Source organism: Pyrus communis, chromosome 17 (genome assembly GCF_041283825.1).
Source record: "Pyrus communis isolate YQ-2024b chromosome 17, ASM4128382v1, whole genome shotgun sequence".
NCBI classification, from domain to species: domain Eukaryota; kingdom Viridiplantae; phylum Streptophyta; class Magnoliopsida; order Rosales; family Rosaceae; genus Pyrus; species Pyrus communis.
Window position 1 is genome coordinate 10,092,989 of NC_142581.1, and position 25,079 is coordinate 10,118,067.

General features: G+C 36.3%; 2 protein-coding genes across 5 annotated transcripts; one reads left to right on the forward strand and one right to left on the reverse strand.

Annotated features, from left to right (window-relative positions):
* Window positions 1-1,123: 1,123 nt before the first annotated feature.
* LOC137708575 (rRNA (cytosine-C(5))-methyltransferase NOP2C) lies at window positions 1,124-8,789 on the reverse strand. Of its 3 annotated transcripts, none has more exons than XM_088689572.1 (13): window positions 8,516-8,789; window positions 8,156-8,414; window positions 7,916-8,063; window positions 7,667-7,804; window positions 7,230-7,292; window positions 6,795-6,916; window positions 6,249-6,489; window positions 5,731-5,942; window positions 5,428-5,528; window positions 4,857-4,938; window positions 4,683-4,744; window positions 4,446-4,599; window positions 1,124-1,308 (listed from the first exon to the last, which is right to left on the reverse strand). In XM_088689572.1, the coding sequence occupies exons 1-12, from the start codon at window positions 8,701-8,703 to the stop codon at window positions 4,464-4,466; spliced, it is 1,752 nt and encodes a 583-aa protein (XP_088545698.1). In that variant the 5' UTR covers window positions 8,704-8,789; the 3' UTR covers window positions 1,124-1,308; window positions 4,446-4,463. The 3 variants fall into 3 exon arrangements, with proteins under 3 accessions (XP_088545698.1, XP_088545696.1, XP_088545697.1); XM_088689570.1 differs by lacking the exon at window positions 1,124-1,308 and adding an exon at window positions 2,662-3,485; XM_088689571.1 differs by lacking the exon at window positions 1,124-1,308 and adding an exon at window positions 4,100-4,279.
* A 4,643-nt stretch (window positions 8,790-13,432) lies between these two features.
* LOC137708420 (persulfide dioxygenase ETHE1 homolog, mitochondrial) lies at window positions 13,433-17,295 on the forward strand. Of its 2 annotated transcripts, none has more exons than XM_068447498.2 (9): window positions 13,433-14,004; window positions 14,128-14,256; window positions 14,468-14,575; window positions 15,582-15,716; window positions 15,909-15,950; window positions 16,067-16,126; window positions 16,210-16,263; window positions 16,601-16,625; window positions 16,713-17,295. In XM_068447498.2, exons 1-9 carry the CDS (start codon window positions 13,753-13,755, stop codon window positions 16,817-16,819), a joined length of 912 nt encoding a protein of 303 aa, XP_068303599.2. In that variant the 5' UTR covers window positions 13,433-13,752; the 3' UTR covers window positions 16,820-17,295. The 2 variants fall into 2 exon arrangements, with proteins under 2 accessions (XP_068303599.2, XP_068303598.2); XM_068447497.2 differs by having other exon boundaries at window positions 13,577-14,004; window positions 16,198-16,263; window positions 16,713-16,999.
* Window positions 17,296-25,079: the final 7,784 nt, after the last annotated feature.

Here is a 25,079-nt window from a genome sequence, read left to right on the forward strand (position 1 = left end):
TAGATCTCTAAAGTCTTAGATGTTTGGTCTAAAAAATTAAAGAACCAAATGCCTAGATCAAAATGCCTCTTAAATTTTTACCTTGAAAAACAAGTATATATTGGTGACATTTCTTATGTTAGTCATTCCTCTTAGCATTGTTCTTATGCTCATAGTTGAACTTTACATCCAAATTAATATAATAATTCTTCTGTCAGAAGAGTACGTATTTCTCAATTAATATTGAGTTTTTTTTTTTGTATGTTATTCACACATTCATTTTTATTTTTCATACATTCTTTGTTATTTATGTCATTTAATATTTTTCAATTTATTCGATCCGATTACTGAAAATTAAGAATGGTGGATAAGAACTAGTGTGGGAATATCACACCCATTTTTTTTTTTTTTTTTTTTTTTTGAAAAATCATGCCGTACAAGGGGGATTTTTATTAAATAAACAAAGAAAGCTACACATAACTAAACCTATTGATACAAAAGTTTATTTCATATAAAATTAAAAGAATGTGTATAATATTCCTCGTCAATAGCCAATTGATTTTATGGTGAAATCTTAACTTTTTTCGTGATATCAGAGCAGATTGTCTTATGTGTAAAGCCTAATGGCCTCACGTATTTCACGTCACCCGACTTATGTTGCTTATGTTTTTTATCTGAAAATTCCCCACACGTGAGCGAACGACCTTGCATGTGTTTATAAGTAATTGAGTTACTTCTCATATTATCAATTAGTTTGATAGTGGAATCTCAACTGTCTTCAAATTTGAATCATTGTTTCAACTTTCTTCAAATTTGAATCATTGTTTGCTATTAGAGTAATGTTACGAATACTAAATTTGTAGACAAAATTTGTAAACTAGTTTTGTAAACTAAATGACATGGAAGTTGTAAACTAAATGTCATGGAAGTTAATGATTGGATTATTACTTAAGCATTGATAAATGTGCTCATTTTATATTGGTGACACATCATTTAGTTTGCATATTTTGTCTACAAATTTAGTCTATGTACCCTCTAGTATTACTTTTTCTATTATGCCCTGTAATTCACTCACAATTATTGTGCTATCTATAGTTAATCAAAAAGTAAAAATACACATGAAATGGAAGTTTATAAAAATAAAGGACCAACAGCAACAGGTACATGAACTCTCGTGATAATTAAAAGCCTAAAATGGCACCAAAAAGAGACCTAAAAACACTACGTAAACATGTGCAAAAATCACATGCACTAAACACATAGAAAATGACCGATATACGTACATTGCACATGCTGCTCATCCCCTCCTCTCCAAATGCGCTTTTCCATCTGTAAATGAACAAGATTTCAGTGAGACCAAAAAAGCAAAGTCTTTGCTTCATCTGAATTTGGTAAAAATGCATGAGTGACACACCAATTTTAGTTTTATTTTCCTTTTAGGCTTGCAAGATTAGTTTCCATCAAAAGATACAATTTCTTGTGCAATCTATGGCCTCGTTTGGCTTGCCATATTACACACCAAACAGTACTTTTAATAAGAATTCGGTGTTTGACGTCTTAAGTATAATTTTAATATCCAGATTAATTAGGAGACATATGTGTCGTCATATCATAGTGTCTTTTAGTAGAATTTTTCCAAAGCCCTAGTTATTATTTAGCCTTTTTCAGTCTTTATAGATCCCCAATATTAGTTACTTGTTATTGTCAAGATCATGGCCCATGATATGCCAGTAATCTATGCCCGTGACATGGCAAAAAATATGTGCCGGCTTGGAGCCTACGCTTATCATTATATAAATCAACAATATTGTATTCTAAGTTGCACCAAGTTTCTAAAGCTCCTCTTCTCATGCTTTTTTTCTATTGTTCTTCAATTTGTCCATTTTTCTTCAGCTCCCTTTTTATATTATATATATATGGCCTCTGCTATTTCAGAAAGCAAGCAGTTTGTTCTTGGGACAGATGAGTTCGAAGATTTTGAGGTCACAGAAGTTGATGGAGCCCTTCTCTGGGATTTGCTTGAAGAGTTGGAGAAGGAGGAGGAGAAGAATGACAAACTAGGGTTTGTAGTGCAATCACCAGTGGGTGCTGATGAGGCCAATAATGTGACGACAGATGGGCAGATTTCATTGGAGCAGCATGGGATTGAAATCTGCATCCCTGATTCAAAGTGGGAAGATATAGACATGGTAGAGACTGACCCATCGTATGAAATGGGAGCTTGGTTCAGAGATGATGACATGGTGGAGATGGTTGATTTTGGCTCTAGTATTGGAGATTATCCACAATTGCAGCACAATGAAATAACTTACCATTGCTTGTGGGAAGGATAGTTGAATATATATATACATGGATGTAGAGGGAAATAATCAGAAATGAAAAAGCATTGATATTATATATATGGACCACCAAATTAACCAGTCCATGTATGCCAAGCCTGGTTAATATATGCATGTCACCAGTTATTAGATTAGTTTACTGCCATCTTTAAATAAGTATAGCGACCCAATGGTATTGTTGTCCAATTAATCCACTTAATTCTAAGGATACCTAATATTAATTTCTTGATATGGGAGGTTTTTTTTTTTTTTTTTTTTTTTTTTTAAACGTCTATATAAATAAAACTGGTTACAAAAGTTGAATGAAAAAATAAAATCTCGAGTGTACCTTCATTTTTGTCAATTTTATCTATGATGAAGATTTGTATCTGGTCTATAAAGTGTGTATTTCCTCTTTCTTCTCCCTTTTTATGTCAAGAAATCATAACTTATGTCCCCTTACAGCTGTGAGCTGGACGAAAACATAATAGGGGTCAAGTATGTTTCTTCCCCTAATATGCACAGTTGAGGCAATCCTTTGCTTGTGAGCTTTGAGGAGGACTTTGGTCTGGGGATCAGTAGAAGGAGAGAGAAAGAAAGTCATAGAGGCTTGGGGTTTAAGTTTAATAAAGAGGATGATGAGGACAACATCATACCATACCCAAACGACAGTGATCGGTTGCTCACCACAGAACAAAGTAATTTTTGTAATATGCACAATATTGATAAATATTAATGTGTATTGGTGAATATCCACGACAATGGTGTCTGCTATCGAGAATTTGAAAGGGTGGGAACTGGGAAGAACAAACCCATCAGTATTCTAGATAGTGGATTTTATGTTGGGGCGGGTAAGTGCATGCATATACGAGGGATAAAGAGAAAAATGAGGTTTGGTCTAAAATAGAAAAGAGTTTGGATTGACAATGCTGTTATGGTCCCTTAGTGGCTCCGCTCATGATTCTAGATAGAGGTGGAGCCATGAAGAGACCAGGATGGTCTCAGACCCATCCCGACATTTTTCACACATAAAAGTTTAGTGTCATACTTATGGTTTTCAAGATTTTTCTGTAAGCTCAAGACCCCAATCCGACGTTTTTACTTTAATTTTGTTCATCCGTTTGAGGTTGATGGCTCCTACGGAGTTGAGGCAATCCGTTGCTTGTGAGCTTTGAGGAGGACTTTGGCCTGGGGATTAGTGGAAGGAGAGAGAAAGAAAGTCAGAGAGGCTTGAGATTTAAGTTTAACAAAGAGGATGATGAGGACAATATCATACCATACCCAAACAACGGTAATCGGTTGCTCACCACACGACAGAGTAATTTTTGTAAAATCAGGAAAGTGTTTTAGATTGATACTTTTGAACCCCTTCTAAGCTAAAATTCTGACTCCGCCACTGATTCTAAAGCCCTGATTTGACTCACCAAGAAAAAATAACTCTATTAGCACTACGGTATACTAGTCTGTTATCTACGCTTAGTAAGTCACAGGTTTAAAGGTTTTTCGACACCCATAAAATCGCAGGTTCAATACATAATTTGACTAGCTTATTGTCTGACTTATCGTTGTTTGAAATATGAAAAAAATCAAAACAGTATAAATTCGAGGAATCCATCCAATGAGGATATCAATTAGTTTCGACTGCATGAGTTTAGTAACCGAACACAGTTATTATTAAGATTATGCACCGTTTAGTTGGGTAAATCCTAACTACCGCATCTGTAAGGAAACAACAGTGAATTCAATAGATACGTATGAATATTGTGTGCAAAAATACATTTAAATTGGTCAAGTAGCATGTCTTTCACGCCAAATTTCCAAGATTTTGAGCACTTTTTCATCATTTATATGAACTATCAAAGATATTGGTATGTAAGTATTCATCAATATTTCCGTGGATACCTCATACAAATATTTTCTTACTGCCTGTGGGGTGAAGAAAGAACATTTAAAGCATAGTTGTGATTCGTCGGTCTTCTTCTCTAGTGTATGAAAATATATAACTAGTTAATCACGACCCCTGCCCGAGTATTCGGGCTGGAAACAATTCTATCAGGTGAATTCTGAGTTTGAGTTACACTACTGGTGGTATTTGTGTGCGGGTGAACTTTGAATTTGAGATGAGATTATTTGTTGTGGTATGCTTACGCTCAAGTTCTGATCTTGTCAAGATGCGGAGTTTTGTAAGTCGGCCTTGTTTGATCCAACAGAAAACTTGGCTATGAAAAACCCTATTGTATCAAGCGAGGACGATGGATCAAACCTCTGAACGAGTTCTTCCTCCCCGGGTCTCAGCCACTCCCTGTGAGGTCAATCAGATCAACTGGTTAGTTAGGGTTTGGGAAGGAGTTTAAACAATTACATAGGACTGAGAAATGAACTCACTCAGTATATCCATCGGGAAATTCAAAACGGCCAACAAGACCAGGTCCTCCAATCCTTGGGTGCTGAAAATCAAAGTAAATAGGAAATGAAAAATTAGCTGGCTGAGATATAGTTAATTCCTCATTGTTAAGGAACTAAATTGCATAGACCTCCAATAAACTATCTGAACGAAACCTGCGGTGCCAAGGAGAGGAATTTATATGTATCCAAAGCATATCGAACAACAGCTTCATTCTCTCCAGGATTTATGGTACATCTGCAGGTGAGAACAATGTAGAAAGTTCAGTTCAATGGTAGGACGATGCCTGTACAAGAATTTAGTTTCTTCTATGGACACTAAATGTACTGAATATGCCATTGACATGTTGCTGTTTAAATTTTTTGCTAAAGGTTAAAAGCAAAAGGTTAGACTTTCATTTGTATATGACCAACTTGACTGAAGCTGCATAAGCAATCAAAGCCACAAATTGTTAAGCAAACTGAGTGACTACTCTGGAGAGATTTTGTTTCATATCATGTAAAATCCATAAACGAGAAACAGATGAGACCACAGAAATAAAGGGAAGTGAAGGTGATGAACATGGTGATACAGTTTAAAAAGATGGCACTGGTGATGTAACCATCTTTTTCTCGAAAATGAACCAATGATGTAACTTATGATCGAAGTCAAGAAACCTTGCATACGTGAATACTTATCATGTAATGCTCAATAACACTATGAACAAGAGGGGGCATATCTACTAACGTTGAATACACAAGAACTCCACCCGGGCGAACCAACTGAACAGCCTGATCAAGCATTCTTCTTTGATATGTCGCATGCTTTCTCATGGATTCAATTGTTTCCTGGAATAAGCAACTAACTTAATCAAAATTTAAAAATGTTAATGAACCTACTTTTAAACAAAACATGTTGTAGATACATCCGCGCATAAGACATCAACAAGACAACAAGGCATTGAAAGTACTAAGAACAATGAACAAACAAAAAAACTACTCCTGTAAACATGTATTAAAAGTAGAACAATATTTGATAGGATTATGGTACCTCTCCAGCAAATAGTCGAGGTCTTAAACCAAGGGCAGAGCAGGGTGCATCAAGAAGAACTCGATCAAAGCTCTTGGGAGCAAATCCTTTTGACTTCTCAACCCTACCACCAACGCTCTGATTTCTTCCTGGACCATTCCGTTTTCTTCGCATTTCCTTCCTGAGGGCAGCTTTGCTAGCATATGTTGTCTCATTCGCTTTTTCATTGCTAACTAAAACATTGATTTGATTAGATTCAACTCTAGTTTCGAAAGAAGCCTTTGCCATGCACATAATAAAATCAAAATGACAACTGTAGCATCAGTATGAAAAAGAACAATTACACATCGAAGATATCTTAGAATCCACAAGGTCACAAATTATTGCAAGCATATTTAATGACCTTGTTCAAAAATTAAAAACATTATGAACATACATACTGATTCCAACAAGTTCCTGTTCCCAACTATCAGAACCAGAGGTCAGAGCAGAACCATGAAAATTCTTCTCGTGTACACATATGAGGAAAGTTTACCTACCACTTTTCTTGAAATCCATCTCAGCATTCAACCTTTCAAAAGTAATCAATTTAGAATTCTCCAATTCCGACTTTATCAAGTCAGAAACTTGAACGTTTCCACCATGATTATCCTCAATGCAAGAGTGATTAGAAAAATCATTGGACTCGTTTGTTGTACAAACAGATTTTAAAGCGTCTAGTTTATATGGGGTTATACAACTCAGGCCCATTTCAGCAGCCAATTTGTGAATACCCTGCACCTGCAAAAGTATTGCGAGTTTAAGTAGCACAAGAAACCTTAAGCCTTAAAGCTAAAAAACCAAGAAGGGGGAATATTCATTATGGGACATTAAAATTCCAAGATCAGTGGAATTATCTTTCCACAATTTGATTTAAATAAAGAACCCAGAATCTAACCACCTATGAGAACCACAGCAATTCTGTTGGACAGACCTTATATAAAGAACTAAAATCCACAACATGACTTAAATAGGATACCGAAATCATAAACCAATGCAAAGGAAGACACTGTTTCTTCTTCCACATCTCGGGTTAGGAAATTTACCTTATTGTGAGATCTATCAGCGGCAACAATTTCTCCTTCATCCTTCATAAGAAGTGCAATTGCAGTTGTCTTCCCTCCCGGTGCAGCACACATGTCTAATATGCGCTCACCTTTTTGAGGATCTAAGAAACACAAGAGAAATAACAAAATCACCGATTAAAAACTTTCATTAAATATTCCAAAAATGATAGCAGTAAAGCAACAGCCAGCTAATTCCTATGGAAGTAAGCACCCATCACAAATATAATACATCATATAAATAATATAAATAAAGGAAAAACATGACACAGATCACTACTTTGTGCAGAAACCTAAAAGATTATGTAGTTATTCTGGTTTTGGCACACTGTGACAAAATCCTAAAGAACCAATGGTAATTAGGAAACAGTAACATATGTAGATTGCTTTAGGTAATCATAACAATGTGATAGGTACCTAGTGCGTGAGCAGCAACAATGCTTGGCAGATTTTGAAGAAATATTTCCCCCTCAAGCACGTCTGGAAGCCATGAAAAAAGACATTGGAATTATAGCTGATTGAAAAACCAAGAATACACACCATATCAGAAAGAACAAGCAACTACTCATCAATTAGGTAAAAAAACAAAAAGACAGACCATAGATAAAAGAAAAATTAAAGTTTCCTCATTAATGACCCATGTCAACTACTAAGGAGAATATCCTTCAATCTATAAAGTAAAAATCTATACTAAATTATCAATGCAATACTATATGAAACAAAAATGGAGCAAAAAGCATGAATTAAAGCTCATTGAAACACTTGATATACTAGAGGAAGAGCCATGCAACAGCTTCAGACAGCATGAAATACATTAGCAGAGAGCTAGGCTTCTACTCTCGTATGAACCATACCATGTAACGAAGGGAGATTAAATACTCCGTCACTCATATCCACAGCAAGCCCTTCCATAACACGGAAAATCCCAGCCCTTGACAGCATTGCTTTTCCTTGGCCGATATACAGTCCACTTCGTTCAATATGATAAGGATCTAAAACATCATTTAAAAGTAACATCTATTAACCCACAGTCACTTAAACAAACTCACAACCCTTGTAACCTATTCTTCAATCCCCCATACATGAACAAATACACTATATACCTGTCTCTGAACCTTGCAGCACAGTCCCTCGGGTGATCCCAACGACCCATCCACCATCGGCACCAGGCTGCTCAACTGCCACTGAAACCGCCACAACATCCCCTTTCTCGACATGAGCAGTGCAACCCAATACGCCAGGAACATACACCTACATATCAAAAACCCCAAAAACATCCTCTTTCAGCTACAACTGAATAAGCAAACCAAATTCAAAGCAAAAGGAACCGAAAAAATGCTAACCTGGGCACCTCGAAGAACTGCCTCGGCGCATTTCCGGCTCACAAGAACCTCTTTCGGAAGCTTCCCATCTGCAGCACAGCCATAATCAATGGCGTGAGGACCCGAACCCCTCACAAACAGCACATAGTCCATCCCTTCCACTTCACACTTGGAAATGTCAGCTCCCTTTTCTTTCAGAACCGCCCTCAGCTTCTCAATGGCGGCATCCGGCGTCGACTTCAGCGTGTTCACGCGTATACAGGAGTAGCAAGACGGCCGCCTGAGCAAACCCAATGAACAAAAAAGACAGAAAATATAAGAAAAATGAAATGCACCACTGCAATTGTAGAGAGAGAGAGAGAGAGAGAGAGAGAGAGGTACGTTAGGGCTTGGGAGATGCGGGAGAAATGGTGGGGTCCGTATGCGTTGGAGAAGTAGCTTTCGAGGTCGGCGTTCCAGCGGAGAGTTGGGTTGTAAGAGTAGCGCTCTGGTAAATCTTCCATGGCTTTATGGTGCTTGGTGAAGAGGGAGGCGATGGTTTTGAGCAAGTTCCGAGCTTTCTTCTTCATTCAAGGAGGCGGAAGCAGCAGCACCATCACCATTTTTGAATGAGTTGCAGGAGCTCGGGGTTTCCGGCAATCGGGCTTTGGGGTTTTTGGTGGGAAACTGGGCCGGGATAAACCTTTTCTGCAAGCGAGAGTTTTGGGCTTTGGGTTGTTTGGGCCTGTTTGGCGCCGAAAGCGAAGGTTGTGAGGGCTGGACAATGTGGCACCGATCATGGTGAAGATGAGTGTTGTCATTGCATTATGATGTGAGTTCAAATTCCGTCAATTCTCTAATCTAATATCTAATCTAACAAATCTATTGTTTGACTGAAAAAAAAAAAAAAAAAACTTTACAAAAAGAAAAGATGGGCACTAGTAGCACAAAGTTGCAATACTTTGACACATTTCTGTAGGGGTGGAAACGATTCCCAAAAATCCCAAACCAAACCAAGAAAATACCGATCCCAAGCCAAAAATGTCCCAAACCGATTTTTCCAAAATTTCGGTATTCCCATACCGAAAAAATACCAAAATTTCGATATGGGAATCAGGATTGTCTTCCCAATATTTCGATATTCCCATACCGAACCAAAAATATATATTTTTAATTATTTTATATATATATTTACACATATAATTATATATATATATATATATTTTTTTTTAATTATAGTTAGAGTTAATTTGAACCGTTGGATTGTTTCAAATTAATCTATGTCGTCCATCCATTCCTTGTTAGGCTTTCAGTTTTCTCCCCATCGAGGACTCCACTCCAGTTTCAAACTTTCATTTCATTTCTCAGTTTGCACTCACTCAAACTCAGTCTCTCAGTCTCAGTCTCACTCAAATCCAACTCCAGCCAGTCATTCACCGGCCCACCACCACACGGATCATCCACCGTTGTCTCTCTCCGACGGTGGACCATTCCTTCACGACACAGAACTACAGCCACCACTGGTCTCTCTCTCATGATTCTCTCTATCGCGACTCTCTCTCACTATTCTCTCTCTCAGGAGCCTTTGACTCTCTCACACGATTCTCTCTCGCTATTCTCTCTCTCAAGAGCCTCTGACTCTCTCACGCGATTCTCTCTTTCAGATTCAGACATAGGTAAATAAATATGGGAATTAATTTAGGGTTTGTGAAATTTAATTTACGAATTCTAGATTAGGGTTTGTAATTTTAGGGTTTTTGAAATTAAAATTTTGAATTCTAGATTAGGGTTTGTTTGGTTTCACATATCAGATTCTATTTAATTGATCTAATGGTTCAGGTTCTTGGGTTTTTGCAGATTGGTGAAGGTCCGAAGGAATTGGGCTCTTTTGCTTTGCTACTGCAGCTTCTGTGCTGGAGTTTTATTTACCAATAGGTAAATATCTCAGAAGAGTTCTATTTAATTGTACGCTCCTTTGATTTAATTGTTGTTGCTTTTAAAAGTGTAATGTGGGACATATTTGTATTCAAGTCTTGGAAGTATTTAGTCTTTAAGGAATCTAAGCTGTTGGAGCTTTGGTATATTTATATTAGTCATTGGTTGACCTTTGTAATAGGTTGTGGTTTATTATCTGGTTTAATACTCTCTCGATGCAAACTGTTTCTTTCTTTTGAAGCCTTCGTTCTTCAACTTATTTAGTTGAATTGCTTTCTTAAGTGAAGTTCATTATTATATCTCACTAAATGCAATTACTGCATGTCTGACCAGTTCAAGGATCGAGTGAATGAGTCCATTTTTCCTTACCTGTTTTGGATATATGCAACGCAAGGATTTTGGTTTGATTTTATTTCTACACATAATGATTTGATGATCACTTTATAGCCCAGCCAAGTTATTAAATTTATAGCCAGCCAAATTTTGATCACTGCACATTGTGCACAGCCAAGATATGCAGTGCAGATTGACTATTCTGCACAATGCACAGCCAAATATTATAGCCCAAAAGCCCAAAATCTTAAAAGCCCAAAAATATTTTGGGATTTCGAAAATTTGGTTGGGAATCAGTCTTGAAATTGAGAATACCAAAAATTTTGGTTTGGGAATTGGGACTAAGGCTTTGGTTCGGTATCCCATACCGAACCATCCCTAGTTTACACTACTAAATTAGTTTAGGTCCATTCGGGACATCCGATAAATTTGGAATGATACTAAATTAATTCTATCTCCTAAACAATTGAGTGGAAAATCAAAACTAAGACTTTGAAAATATAAAGATATGATTTTAATTACTTGAGCTACAAGTTCACTATGAGTGAGAAACCTCACACTTAAACATCATGTGCAATATTAACCAAGTGTAAGGTTCTAAAAAACGTTAGGCGCTAGTTGGGCAGCGGGCAGGGGCCTAGCACCTAAGCGGCTAGGCGGGCGCCTATGCGGCCTAGACGGATTTATGTAAATTTATTATATATCTTGTAAATAAGTGTTTATTTACACCTAAAAAACTATATTTCTATGGATAATAAAAGAATGATAAAATGCAAAAATAAAACTAGAAGACTACACAAAGTATATACATCCAAAAAGACATAACCCAAAAAGACCTTGTATGTTTAGTTATTTACAAAGAAAACCCTAACCTAAAGATGATAAAGGATTCGACTACAACTTCTAGATATATTGTTTAATTTATTATATATTCTCAATCCATTATTTTATTAAACAAGTCTTTTTCTTTGTTCATTGAATCATTTCTGACACCCAACTCTCATCTTCTTTTTTCTTTATGCCGTCAATTCCAAAGTCTCCATACCTTATCTTCACTTCTCCATCAAACCGCATATCCCTTGGTTTAAACAACCCAGTTACCCTCTTCATGCGGTGTCGTCTTGTCATCGAGTAAACAAGCCCTCATCTTCATCAAACCGCAGATCCCAACCAACCCAACCCAAAAATCAACTAAATTGTGTGGGTTAGTGTAGTGGTGATCCCCGACGGCGATGGTTTCAAGAAGTTCCAGACGGCTCTCTCTCTCTCTCTTCTTTCAACAACAAAATTGCAGATCTCTCTCTCTTTCCTCAACAGATCATTCTCTTGTGGTCAGTACAAAGAGTTTTATTTTTATTTTTGTTACAAAACCAAGAGGCTGCCTAGCCCACGGTGCCTGCCCAGCGGCCGCCTAGACACCGGTTAATAGCCCTTCTGATTTGTTGAATGATTTCATAATAATCGCCGCGGAGACTAGCTGTCCAGCGCCTAGGCGGCCGCCTAGCCCGCATTTTAGAATACTGACCAAGTGTAATAGTAGTTTGGGTATACAACAATTGAATTCTAGGTTTCTTTTTGTTTCAAAATAGTGTTGTAAGTGTATTTCGATATGGTCTTCTTATCCTAAATAGAATCACTAAGCAAATTGTTCATTATAAGCCTTGTAGGTTGGTTAATATTGATTGATAGATTTTTTTTTTTTTTTTTTACAAGAAGCGATAGAGGTGCACTCCATCAATCTTCAAAAATAACTATAAGATTGCTATTGGAGTACATTACTCCAGTGACCAATAAACGAAAGATGCAACAGAGTTATATTGATCTACCACAACAAACAATAGATGCAACAACGTTATTGGGGTACATTACTCTAGTGACCAACAAACACACAATCGCTCTAGTGACCAACAAACACACAATCGCCAAGCGCACAATCACCACTAGTACTGATATGCCACAATAAACGATATACGCAACAGTGCCAACCACACTAGTCATCGTTGAATAGCAAGGCCACCTAATGTCATTGTAGTAGAGTGAGGCCACATCAATTCATTGTTGGCATATTTTATTTGTTTAGAGAATTAATTATTTAGTTTGATGTGTTAGTGGAGTCCCCGTGACAGCTGACAAATGAGGAAATGTAGAATTCAAGGGAATATATTTAGTCACTGTCTTCACGTGATGGTGATTGTAACATCCCACATCGTCCAGAGGAGTGGATCTTGTAAGCCTTATATGTATACTCCAATCTCTACCTAGCACGAGGCCTTTTGGGAACTCACAAGTTTCGGGTTCTATCGGAACTCCGAAGTTAAGCGAGTTCGCGCGAGAGCAATCCCAGAATGGGTGGCCTACCGGGAAGTTCTCATGTGAGTTCCCAGAAACAACCCGCGAGGGTGTGGTTGGGGCCCAAAGCGGATAATATCGTGCTACGGTGGAGTTGAGCCCGGGATATGGTGGGGGCTCGAGCCGGGATGTGATAGTGATGCTTACTCTATTTATCATTATTCTATGAGCTTAAGTTTCGAAATCTGTATAGTGGATTGATACAAATCTCAAAATTTAAACTAATGCAATGGTAAGAGATGAATGTATTTTTGCTCACCACTCTCAAGTGGTAGTAATGTCACCATCTTATCCTTGTATGCATTTAAATTTTGAGATTGTGTATATTCATTATACAGATCTCGAAATTTAAAATTATCTAATAGTGATAAATAAGACGGTAAACATTACCATCACTTGAGAACAATGAGCAAAATTATTTTTGATAATAAATAAGATATTGAATATTACCACCACTTAAAAATGTCGAAAAACCATGCATCAAAACAAATCTCAAATGTCCCGACGATTCCAATAAGCTCAATATGAATTAACTGAATCACAAGATGACTCAATCAGCACACCCTTCAACCAGATAAAGGTTCATTAGAATTTTTTTTTTTTTTTTTTTTGTTTAAGATATTATTTATAGGATAAAAAAGTAAGTTAAATCTTACAATGGAAAAAAACTTGTGTAGGGCTTGGCTTGGCACTAGACTTCGGGTAGTTCAAATTTATCCTTGAAGATAATCAAATGTAAGACCCCTCAGTTACAGCGGCAGAAGATACAATGATCTCAATGATCCAATGATTAGAAACCTCGAATGTCGTGTCCACTAGCCGAGTAGGACACAGCACAGCTCGGTCATCACTCGTAAGCTGTCTCTTTCATCTCCCTTAGGCCTTATCTGATTTGGCGGGCACAAACAATCGTAATGCTTGCTGATCTCACCGCCCCGCCCCGCCCCCCGCCCCCACACACAATAAGCAAATTGCTCAATCGATTTCATCGCTGCGTCCACAGATAAAGCAAAACAAGGCAAATGCTTCGAATCGGCGTCCTCAGATTTGTCGCTCTCCCTCGTTCTTCTTCCTTTTTCTTCAGTACCTCTTCTCCCAAATTCCTCAATCCTCCTACGATTCGCGCCAAGTTCGCTTCCCATTCCCGAACGATGGCTTATACGACGTCGTCGGGTTCTTCCTCCAAGCTCCTCTTCCGGCAGCTCTTCGAGAAGGAGTCCTCCACCTACACTTACTTGCTCGCCAACGTCTCTCACCCAGACAAACCCGCTCTGGTCAGCTTTTTTCTTTTAAGTGTTTAATTATTTAAGTAGTGATTTTGGTTTTAATTATGATTAGGATGATGATGAATCGATGATGCAAATTTTGGGTCTTTAATTTGTTGGTTGAATTTGCAGTTGATTGACCCGGTGGACAAGACGGTGGATAGGGATATCTTACTTGTCAAAGAGTTGGGGTTGAAGTTGATCTACGCCATGAACACTCATGTTCATGCTGATCACGTGACCGGTACCGGTCTTATCAAGGTTCAAACTTTCGATTTTTTTCTCGAATTTTTTTTTTACTCTTTTCGTTAAAGTTGCTGAATTTGTATTATTCATGAATGACGAAATGAAGAATTGCTTTCGAATGGTGCTATTTGGGAAAAAAGTTGCGTTCTTTGATGGAATTCTGTAATCAATGATTTACCAATGTCTGGTTGCCTTTTTATTGATATGCAAATATTTGTTGTGGCAGACTAAGCTTCCTGGTGTGAAATCTGTCATTTCGAAGGCGAGCAAATCAAAAGCAGACCTTCTGATAGAATCCGGCGATAAAATATATTTTGGCGATCTGTTTTTGGAGGTATGCCAACACTTGGGTTTATTTTCCTTTATGTTTGAAGTTTCTTGCACAATGTAACATGCAAATCGGAATGTTCTGATGGTTTCTGGAGGAGTAATATGAAAAAAATTAGTGAAAAAGTCTGAGTATCATTTGAGGTGTAAGTAGAGTGGGGATAGTTCAAAATGTGTCTCTTTGCTTCCCAGTGGTAATTATATATGAATACCTGACAACTATACTAGTGTAGTTTTTCTTCTCTAGAGTTGATGATTCTGTCTTCAGTTATTGTGTGAGATCAACGTTTCTATCAAATAGAATGTTGAACAATTACTAAGAAGATTGGATGACAATGTGCTAACTGCTACGTGGAGGTAAAAAACTTGATTGATTAATTTGGAGTGTTCGGCCTAAACCTGGTAGCAGTTTGGAATCTCATAATGAGGTTTGAATACTGAAAACCAGCTTTTCTCAAACTAATTGCTTTTGGGCTGACAAGGTAGAAGAAATCCTGTAGTATGTTAGAATGGCACTTCATAAATGTTAAAATTTCAGAATAGTGCTCGGCTTATGTGTACTGGTATAGGTTGTGATCTACTGCATCCCTTATTCCCTCTTATAGTGAAAAAACTGACCAAAAGAACTAACCTACTGTAACATATTTTGTCGTCTATGCACCAATTTTGAACCTAGTTTTGTGCAGATTCTCTACGTTGGGATGTCTGTGGCTGGGTATGAATGTGTTGTGCATGTGTTTGCATGTATGATTGTATATGTATGCATATGTATCTTATGTTCGTATGTTGTGGTCTGCTGCATCCAATTTCTGGTCTAATGGCAAGACAGGTCGGCACAAAGAAACAACCTGCTGGAACAAAATCTGTCTTATACTTACCGATTATTGACTTGTTACTTTTCTGTGGTTTTGTCTGGTATTCACTGATGGTGTGTGTGTGTGTGTGCGCGCGCGTGCACACGTTGTATCCGACTATTTGACATGTTCTTTTGTACGTGTATATTTACGTTTCAGGTTAGAGCTACTCCTGGGCATACATTAGGTTGTGTTACCTATGTTACAGGAGATGGGCCTGATCAGCCCCAACCAAGGATGGCTTTTACTGGAGATGCAGTACTCATTCGTGGATGTGGGAGAACTGATTTTCAGGTATAGACAATAGTATCATAAACTTCTAAAAAAATTTAAGATGTCTGTGACAGTTCCGCTGCTCTTTATCAAACGAAAGGAAAACGAAAAAGTAGCAGCAGTGTGCCAGTGGAAGTTAACTTGTTTTTTAAAACGGGATTGTGAAGGGCATTTGTCAAGTTTGTTGTTTTGATTTCTCTAATCTGCTTGCAGGGTGGCAGTTCACAACAACTCTACAAGTCAGTTCATTCACAGGCAAGCACATGACAAGATAGTATACTTTGGCTTTCAGTACCATGAGAAATGAATGAGGTTGATTCATGACATTATATATTGAGAAAACGCTAATACTTTTGTTCTTACAAACCCAGATTTTCACATTGCCAAAGGATACACGTATCTATCCTGCTCATGATTACAAGGGATTCACTGTAAGGAACCATCTACTGTTTATTTCTTCTGTACCAAGTGAACCTATGCAGCTACTTATGCCACATGTTTGCTTGAGATGCAGGTTAGTACTGTGGGGGAGGAGATGCTCTATAATCCCCGGCTCACAAAAGATGAGGTATATAATTGTTTTTCGCCAAAATCTTATGCCCCTTGCAGTTGCTAAATTTTGATTTTCGTCAAAAAGATGTAGCTACTATTATCTGGTTAATGTGACGGAGCTTCTGCGTAAAAGAAATCACTTAGTTTTACTAAGAATGGTTGATACTAATGTTGCTCAGATATTGTAAGAGAATTTTGGTAAAATTTATAGGGTAATGAGAAAAACTTTTTCTACCGTGTGAAGATTATTTGCTGAATAAGTAGCATCCGGTGTAGGGAAGTTTGCATGTTTTTATATGTTTGATGCTTTTTACCTTTGTAATAACTTTTTATTTTTGAACTGTTTTGTGCAGGAGGAGTTTCAAAGTATCATGGAAAGTAAGTAAACGTATTTAGCATCTAAGCTTGTAGCCGTTTACCGAACCGTTTTAGGTTAATTAAGACAAATTTTATGTTTTTTGACAGATCTAAAACTGGCATATCCAAAAATGATTGACATAGCTGTACCTGCAAATATGGTTTGTGGATTGCAAGACTTGTCTGAAAGACCTGCCGAGCCCGTGACCAACTAGATACAGTTGCTGCTATGATTTGTACTTCGGACAAGAACTTCTAAAAGGAGCTGGCGCGTTACCACATAACTCGGTGAAATTCTACAACTACCAGACTTCGAATGTATATACTAATATTGCCGAAAAGGCAGCTCTATATCCTATGGGGTAATGTCAGGGAGACTAAATTTGGAGACTAAATCTGCTAGCTAAATGATGTGTCACCAATAAGAATAAGCACGTTTATCAACGTTGAAGTAATAAACCAATCATCAACTTCCATGTCTCTTAGTTTTCAAAACTTTCTCTACAAATTTAGTCTCCCTAGCATTACCCTATCCTATGATACCTCTCGTGTTCGTTTCAAGAGATAATTGTATGAGTTATTTTGTTGTGCAGAAAAATAATAAGAAAACGGAACGAAAAAGGAAAAAAACTGTGTGGATGAATGAAAGAGCCAGCTACCTGCTGCTGTTGTATTGGATTTACTACGTTAAGCCTTTTACTTTTTCTTTTTTTTTTTACTATTTTCCATGCAACATCTTCTGCATATCATCTTTGTTGTTGAAGTTCTACCTTTCGGCAGTTTTGAAATCTAAATTTCATTCAAATTTGCTCAGAAACTGAATACTTGGACCTCTCAGAGACCAGAGAACATCCATCCATAATTTCTGTTTTATAGTATCTTTATCTACCTCAATTACCTTGTCCATTTGGACATCGTTTGGACTTTTGATTTTTTAATCCATGCTTTCATTTAGGCATTTGGATAAGGGATTTCGAAGGCAACTAGAACAAGTTATTGAGAATTGGACAACATAATGTTAGATATAGGGGATCGGGAATGCTCCCATGAGCATTACAAAGGCATGTGAGAGCGATGTGCAAATCCCTACTTTAAATGTGTCATTTGCAATTTCTTCCCACATGTCTTTGTAATGCTCATGGAGGGCATTCATAATCCTCTCTATTAAACATTTTGGTTCATTTCTTGATAACTCAGTCTCAATCTCTCTAGGACCTGAAAATTCCTTATCCAAACATAGTCAAGGTAGCTTCAGTTTTACCCAAGAGCTCATTTCCATCCTTCGAAATGTCTTACGGTAGTTATTTGAACTCATGTTTTAGTCGTATATGCTTCAAATTGGATACTATGGATATTTTTTAATGAATTAGATAGGAAATGGGGTTTCTAATTTCACCCCGAAACAAAATTTAAAATCAAATTTTCTTCCTATATTTGGAATATTTCAAAATATTAAAATTTTCCCAACTTTCAAAATCAATGTTATCTTGGAATTCTCAGAACATAACTAAAATCCTACATTTTACAATTTTGGGAATTTTTGAAACTTTTTGTATATGCAAATCAAGGTTCTTTCTTGAGTTTTGACTTTTGGTGTGCATTTGTAAATTCATTTTGTTGTATATTAGTATGTTGGGTAAATCTCAGTTTATTACCCTCAAGTTTCGTGGTTTTCAACATTTGGTACATGAAATTTTTTTCGTCCCAGAGTCATATCTAAAATGCTAATTTTGGGATAGTCTTATACATCTGTTAGTCTGGCTGTTAAGTCTCCCGTTAACTGATGATGTGGTACCCATGTGGACAATGATTGGACGCCACGTGTCAATAAGGGGTCCATGTGGAAATTAAAAATTAAAAAACAAAAAAAAATTTGGTCGTCTTCTACCTCCCTGCCACCGATCTTCTGGATTCCAAAACTACAAACCCTGCCTCTTTTGCCTCTTCTCGGCCCGCCGCCTCTGAAATTCAAAGGGCTCCAATTTCGACTGCCTGTGCTTTCTCGCAGACCACGCCATAAACCCTAAAATAATCAACTGAAAGAAAACCCTAGAAGAAAAAATTCACGACCGACTTCGCTCAATGTTCACCTTCTCGAACGAAAAACCAAAACCCATATCACAAAACCTAAAACCCAGAAAGAAAAATCAATCGAAATCATATTCCAAAATTCACGAGTGGCTTTGCTAGATCGTTACATGTTTTGAATGAAAAACCAAAACCCGGAAGTCCCTTAATTACTCGCTCAGTCGTCGTTGTGATTGCAAAGAGACAAAGGGATGCCTCAGCCTCACCAACCTTGTCGCATCAGCCCGAATAATCTCCAAAAGCCTATCTTCTGCCGCCTTGGTCAATCCGGCATGCAAGCATGCCTCCGACAGAGCATTCTTATCTAAAACCCAGACACAGACAGTAGGGTACTGGTGCGCACGCGTGGGGTACTGGCCGAGTAGAGCTTCCAAACTAGGGCCAGTCCGGTTGACCCAATATGAGAGAGAAAGAGAGAGAAAGAGAGAGGAAAGTGAAATCGTTTCACACAAAGATGAGGGTTTGATGGGTGGGTGGGTGGGTGGATGGGTGGAGTCAAAGATGGAGGTGGATGGGTGGATGTATGACAAGTCGAAGAGGAAAGAATGGAGGGATAAGGGAGGAAGGGAAAGTCGGGGGAGGCAGAAGCAGACCAAATTTGTTTTTTTTTTTGAATTTTGAATTTTGAATTTTTACTTTCCACATTGATCCCTTAATGACATGTGGCGCCCAGTCATTGTCCACATGGGCGCCACGTCATTAGTTAACGGAAGACTTAACAGCCAAACTAATGGATGTATGAGACTGTCCCAAAATTAACACTTTAGGTATGACTTTGGGACGAAAAAAACTTTATGTATCAAATATTGAAAATCACGAAACTTGAAGGTAGTAAACTGAGATGTACCCTAGTATGTTTTATTTGTACATAACATCGATATATATAATCATATAGAGACACACATTTTTATACTCATAATAGTATACTCATTATTTTTAATATAGTATGGTTAAATATCATTAACAATAAATAAAACATATTCAAAATAAGAGAAATGCTATAGAGATTCTCAATGAACTCTCCGCCGCCTAATTTTTAGGCACAATTACCGTGCCAACATTATAAAACATCATGTAAAAGCATGAGGTGCCGGAGATTTCATAGAGAGTACCACTTTGGGAGAATGTGCTTAACATTTCTCTCAAAATAAACAAAGAACACGAATGAATATTAATTAGCTCACATTAGGAGTAGAGGGATCACTATTCACTAGCCACGTGTTTTATTAAAGAGATTAATTTGACCTAATCTACATTATTCAAGGATGAATGGATCCTTGAATAATGTAGATCAAATTTCAATGACACAGATCCACTGATTTGATGAATTATGAGGAAAGGATTCGGAGATGATTCATTTCCATTATTCAAGACGTAAAGTATGCACATTTTCAGGTAAATATTATAGTTAGGCTGCTAATGTGAATTAAATTAGAGGACTAAAGTGGAAGATATGGTCTAATGACTGAGATGCAAGCAAGTCTAATTTGGACTTGTTCTTGAGGGATTAAAAGACTTAACCCAATTACGTAACTTCACATTTTCAAAGGGGGGAGAAATAATGGGAAATTACAAAAGAACAAGAATACCGCAGGCTAAGCAAAATAATCTCCAAGAAAAAGAGGAGGAATAATAAAATCATAAGAGTCCAAGTCAAGCAATTCGAAAATGTTGATGAGGTCTAGATTTTCACATAAGGAGAAATTTTTTAGTATACTCAGAACACAAGTCGGTACATTATGTATCATAATAACATATGATGTACCGACTGGTATTTCTAATAAATATAAAAAGAGAAATGTTAAGAAGACTCTCTTAAAAGTGGGACACCTTGCCAGAGTAGGATTTTCTTCCCTCCTGATCTCTCTCTCTCTCTCTCTCTCTCTCTTCTCCTATTTAACCGGTTACGATTAAGCCACATCAATTTTTGTATAGAGAAGACAAAAAGGAAGTTGTGAGAGGAGGGGAGAGAAGGAGATAGTAATAGGAGGGGAAAAAATCTTACTCCCTCTCTGCCACCTCATGTTTTATAATATTAGCATAATATTGGCACGAGAATTGACGTTAAATTGTGATTTGTCAAAAAGTTCATAAAACGTCTCACTTTTGAGAGTCTCTTTAACATTTCTCATGAAAAAATTTCTCCGATTAAGGGGAAGGATGTGCATGGTGGCATGCATATTTTGATTCACATCCAAATGCTAGAGGACAGATTTTGAGGTTGAGATTCTCGTCAAGTTTCCCAACCTTCAAGATGTTTAATTTACTTGCTCCAAGAAACAAGCACTAGTTGTTATTAGTGGCTCTTAAACTTTGGTTATTGTTAAACTCGAACTTGAGGAAAACCTAAAACGTGATTGCGTGTTGAAAATGGGACTGCCGCAACACGCACCTACTTTTGTGTGTAAAACCACAACTCCTCTCCACATTCCACCAACACTTTTCCTTGTATAAAGATATGCACTTTTTCTAGGGAAAGAAAAATGACATTGCCAAAATAATACAGTTCAACTTCTATACGTTATAAGTATATTGTTTAGTAGTTTATTAAAGAATAAAGCAAGGAGTGTATTTGACTATTTTGAAGTGCTTAATATAATATCAAATATCCAAAGTATTTTCATTTTTTTAGGGATCATTACATCCTTGTTTAAGATAAAAGACATCCATTAGGAGCATCTTATTATATCTAAATAGCTAGCTCATAACAAGATAAAGCAAACCTCGCAAGCGCATTCATCGCATGGTAACAAATGTGGTCTATATTGTTACTCACTGCTATTAAAATGACTCAAAAGAGGTCATATTAGACACTCTGATATATTAGGTTGTAAATATTTAACTTACTTATTGTATATTTAAGTATGATTTTACGAATTTCGTAGTCTTGCCTGGTAAAAAAACATATTACTCGTTGAAACACAAAACTAATGACTTTATTATAATTGTAGTAAAAGATCATGAAGATGTACATAGAGAATTTCGAAAGAGGAAAAGTTATTTTTGATTTTTGACACTAATTACATAATTTTATGTCGATGCTAAATAAGCTCTGAGGTCCAACAAAAGTTAAGAAACTAAAGAGATAAATAAATAAATAAAATCATGGGATGGTTCATGACGAATTTTAGGTTCGTATTCCACATGCACATCATGAGTTCGATTCTAGTGCTGGTGAATCACACGATGGTAGCCACGTGAAAGCTAAAATGCCTATGTGCGTCTTCTAGGCTCCTGAAAAGATAGGATTGTCATGACGAAACCACCAACTAGTTATCTTTTAATGAAAAAACAGAAAGAGAGAAAAGAGAGGCCATTTATGAGAAGAAAAAAACTACATTAAAAAAAAAAAAAAAAAAAGTCTCATAGTATATCGCATCATGCCGAGCTTGATTCTCTTTATATGTAACAAGTATGCATCTTACCACAATAAACGTTTTTCATGTGTTGGATACATCATTTCAAACGCTGAGATTTGATTCGAATGTAGCAGTGATTGTTGATCGTTGAAACTTCTGCTAACATTCCCCATCATGTCAAACTTGGGTTTGACATGCCTTATCACCTAATTGCTCAACTATATATGCACTCATACTTTATTAAGAAAATTAATAAAAAGCCCTTCGCAAAACATTTTTTTATTTAAAAACTCTTAAACAACTCTTTTTATCATTAAGAGTACAATTTTTATTATTAAGTCCATTTTCTTTTAATTCAAAACCTGATGAAGTGATTTCCTTTTTGTTTTTTTGTCATTAAAATATAATTAATTTCTTTAATAATAAGTAAAATTGTCCAAGCGTTTCTACTTAAACTATCCTAGCATATGGGCACACACAAAATGTGTGAATATTTTTTTTTTTTTTTTTTTTTTGAAATTGAAGGAGAGAGGAAAAGAGTGATAGAGAATGTGGGCATTACATGTAGGTGATGTTTTGAAAGAAAAAAAACAAAATTTGGTTATTTGAAATTACATTTCTGCCCTATATTTCTTATTCATGTTCTATTTTAATTAGAGGGTTAAACTGATAATTTCATAGAATTTTGGTTGATAATGAATGTTTTATTAATTAGTAGAGAAGATATATATATATATATATATATATATATGTATATAATGTACGGTTGAATGTGCATTCAGTCTTTACTTTTGCCACAAGTTAACAAGGAAGTAGAAATAAAAGCCTTGTTTTGGAATAAATTTTCATGTTAGATTAAAAAATATTTTTGGGAGTAAAACTTTCATCTTACGAGTGTATATTATTTTTACACGTATCTTTCTTATTCTTGATCTAATAACATGGTACAGGAGTAACTACAAGCTACAAAGCTAGTCTTTTCCTCCCTTTGACATTATATTTTTTACTTCTCACATACTTTTTGTTGATTTTTATCCCTTGATCTTCTTCAATTCATCTGATCCGACGGCTGAAAATTAAAAAAGCGTGTGAAAAGTAAAAAGGGGTGTGTGAATATCACACCCCTCTATTTAATGGGAAACAAAAAGGTTTCTACCTTGACAGGATCCTGCCTCTAAATTTCACAAAGAGAAATGCTAAGGAGATTTTCAGAAGTGGAACTTTACATGGACTTTCTATCATTTTATTTTTTGGCATAATGTTTTATAATGTTGCAATGAGAATTGATGTTAAACTGTGAGGTTGTAGAGAGTCCAACTTTGAGAGAATCTTCTTTGGAAGAATCGTCTTGACATTTCTCATTCAGAAAAAGGACTTATGTACATTAAACAGGTACATAATCACGTGACGTTCAAATTTAATAATAAATTGGAACGTTACGATAACAGTAAACCTATGTAATGTAAGTTACTTCATGTATTTAGAGTTTTTATTTTTCTAATACTTTATTCATTTTCCTTCTTCCAAATGAAGCGTACCTAAGAAACTGAATGCCAAAAATCTCGTTTGGAAAAATACTTTGACTTTTTGACTAAAAAAAACGTTGATTATACATTCAAAACTTGGAGTTGGATAAAGACTTGACATATACAGAGGACATCGCAAGGGAGCAGAGACAAATTGTACAGTAGCACGATTTAGCACACCAATTTTCCAATTTCAAAGCCTTGGTTCAAAATCCAGTGGTCAAAATGCAACACAAGACCCGCTCTCACGCAATTTTTGATAATATCAAAATCAATATATAATAAAATAATGGCGGCAACTGCATGCATGTCTGCTCCAAATTCTAACGGCTACCCTCGTTTCTCTCTGTTTCTACACCTTATGTGTTTTATTGTGTTCATATTTAATTACGTAGTGTCTCGTTGAACAATATTCCATGGAGATTACTGGCAGACATTCCCCTGTCTAATTACGCCAAGAATATCATATGCATATATATATATATATGTATGTATGTATGTATGTATGTATGTATGTATGTATGTATGTATGTATGTAATTGGTCCATCGTGAGGAAATTAAATGTGGCAGTCCGATTGATTGGTTCCTCTTGCTATTTAGCGTGCTTGAGTTTTGATAATCGTTTTCACAAATAAAACCCTAATTAAGTTGTTTTCCAAAACGAATATGTAATTTTTTCTGTCAAACCCAAACATTGTAATTAAATGTAAAATTAAGAGCTTGTTTGACTGTCTAAGGAATCCTAATTCGTGAAGCCCAAGGCTTGTAATGTATGTAATATCATGTAGCATCTCTAGCTACATGATATTACAGCGCAGTTGAAAATTACTAGAAATGAAGTCGAACAATTTATATCACACTCGAATTTAGGTGATTCCTAGTGCCTTGAAAACTAATTAACATCATTCTTAATTTTCGTTCATCAGAACAAGTGAATTGAAAATGATCAAAAGATAGAAAGTAACATAGGATGTGTAAAAGGTAAAAAATATGTGTATGGATGGTACTAGCCTTTCTTAAAATATATGAAAACAAACCAAAGTTAAAACCAAGACCATACAGTTTTACTAAGTAAACTAAACACTCGTGAGAGACAGCGAGCTGCAAGGGTAAAAGTATAAGTTGTGTAACGGCATATATGAATAATATGAGAGTGGCATGAGGCAATGAAGCAGGAAAGCGGGAGGAAAGAAGCAGAAAGATGATGAAGACCAGGTAAGCACTTTAGTTAAATAATAAATCACAATTCACATCCTCCTCTTTGAGAAATTTTTAATTATGATGGAACACGGATGATTCATCATATGTTTTTATGTAAATAGTGAAAAATTTTAATTTTTAAGTTATTAACCTTTTAACATACATAACCTACTATTTATATAAAGATACGTGATGTGGTGTACCACCTCATCTCTTCTCTTCTCCCCTTGGTTTCTTTTCTTTTATTTTTCATCGAAACCGCGTTTTCAACTTTGAATAATAAATCAACACATTCAAAGTC

Coding starts and splice junctions, on each gene's coding strand:
- LOC137708575 (XM_088689572.1), bottom strand. CDS start 8,703: ATGAAGAAGAAAGCTCGGAACTTGCTCAAAACCATCGCCTCCCTCTTC. Junction 6,490..6,794: donor CTGATAGATCTCACAATAAG/GTAAATTTCCTA, acceptor ATACTTTTGCAG/GTGCAGGGTATTCACAAATT. Junction 4,939..5,427: donor GGAGTTCTTGTGTATTCAAC/GTTAGTAGATAT, acceptor TCTCACCTGCAG/ATGTACCATAAATCCTGGAG.
- LOC137708420 (XM_068447497.2), top strand. CDS start 13,753: ATGCTTCGAATCGGCGTCCTCAGATTTGTCGCTCTCCCTCGTTCTTCT. Junction 14,576..15,581: donor TTGGCGATCTGTTTTTGGAG/GTATGCCAACAC, acceptor TTTACGTTTCAG/GTTAGAGCTACTCCTGGGCA. Junction 15,717..15,908: donor GTGGGAGAACTGATTTTCAG/GTATAGACAATA, acceptor ATCTGCTTGCAG/GGTGGCAGTTCACAACAACT.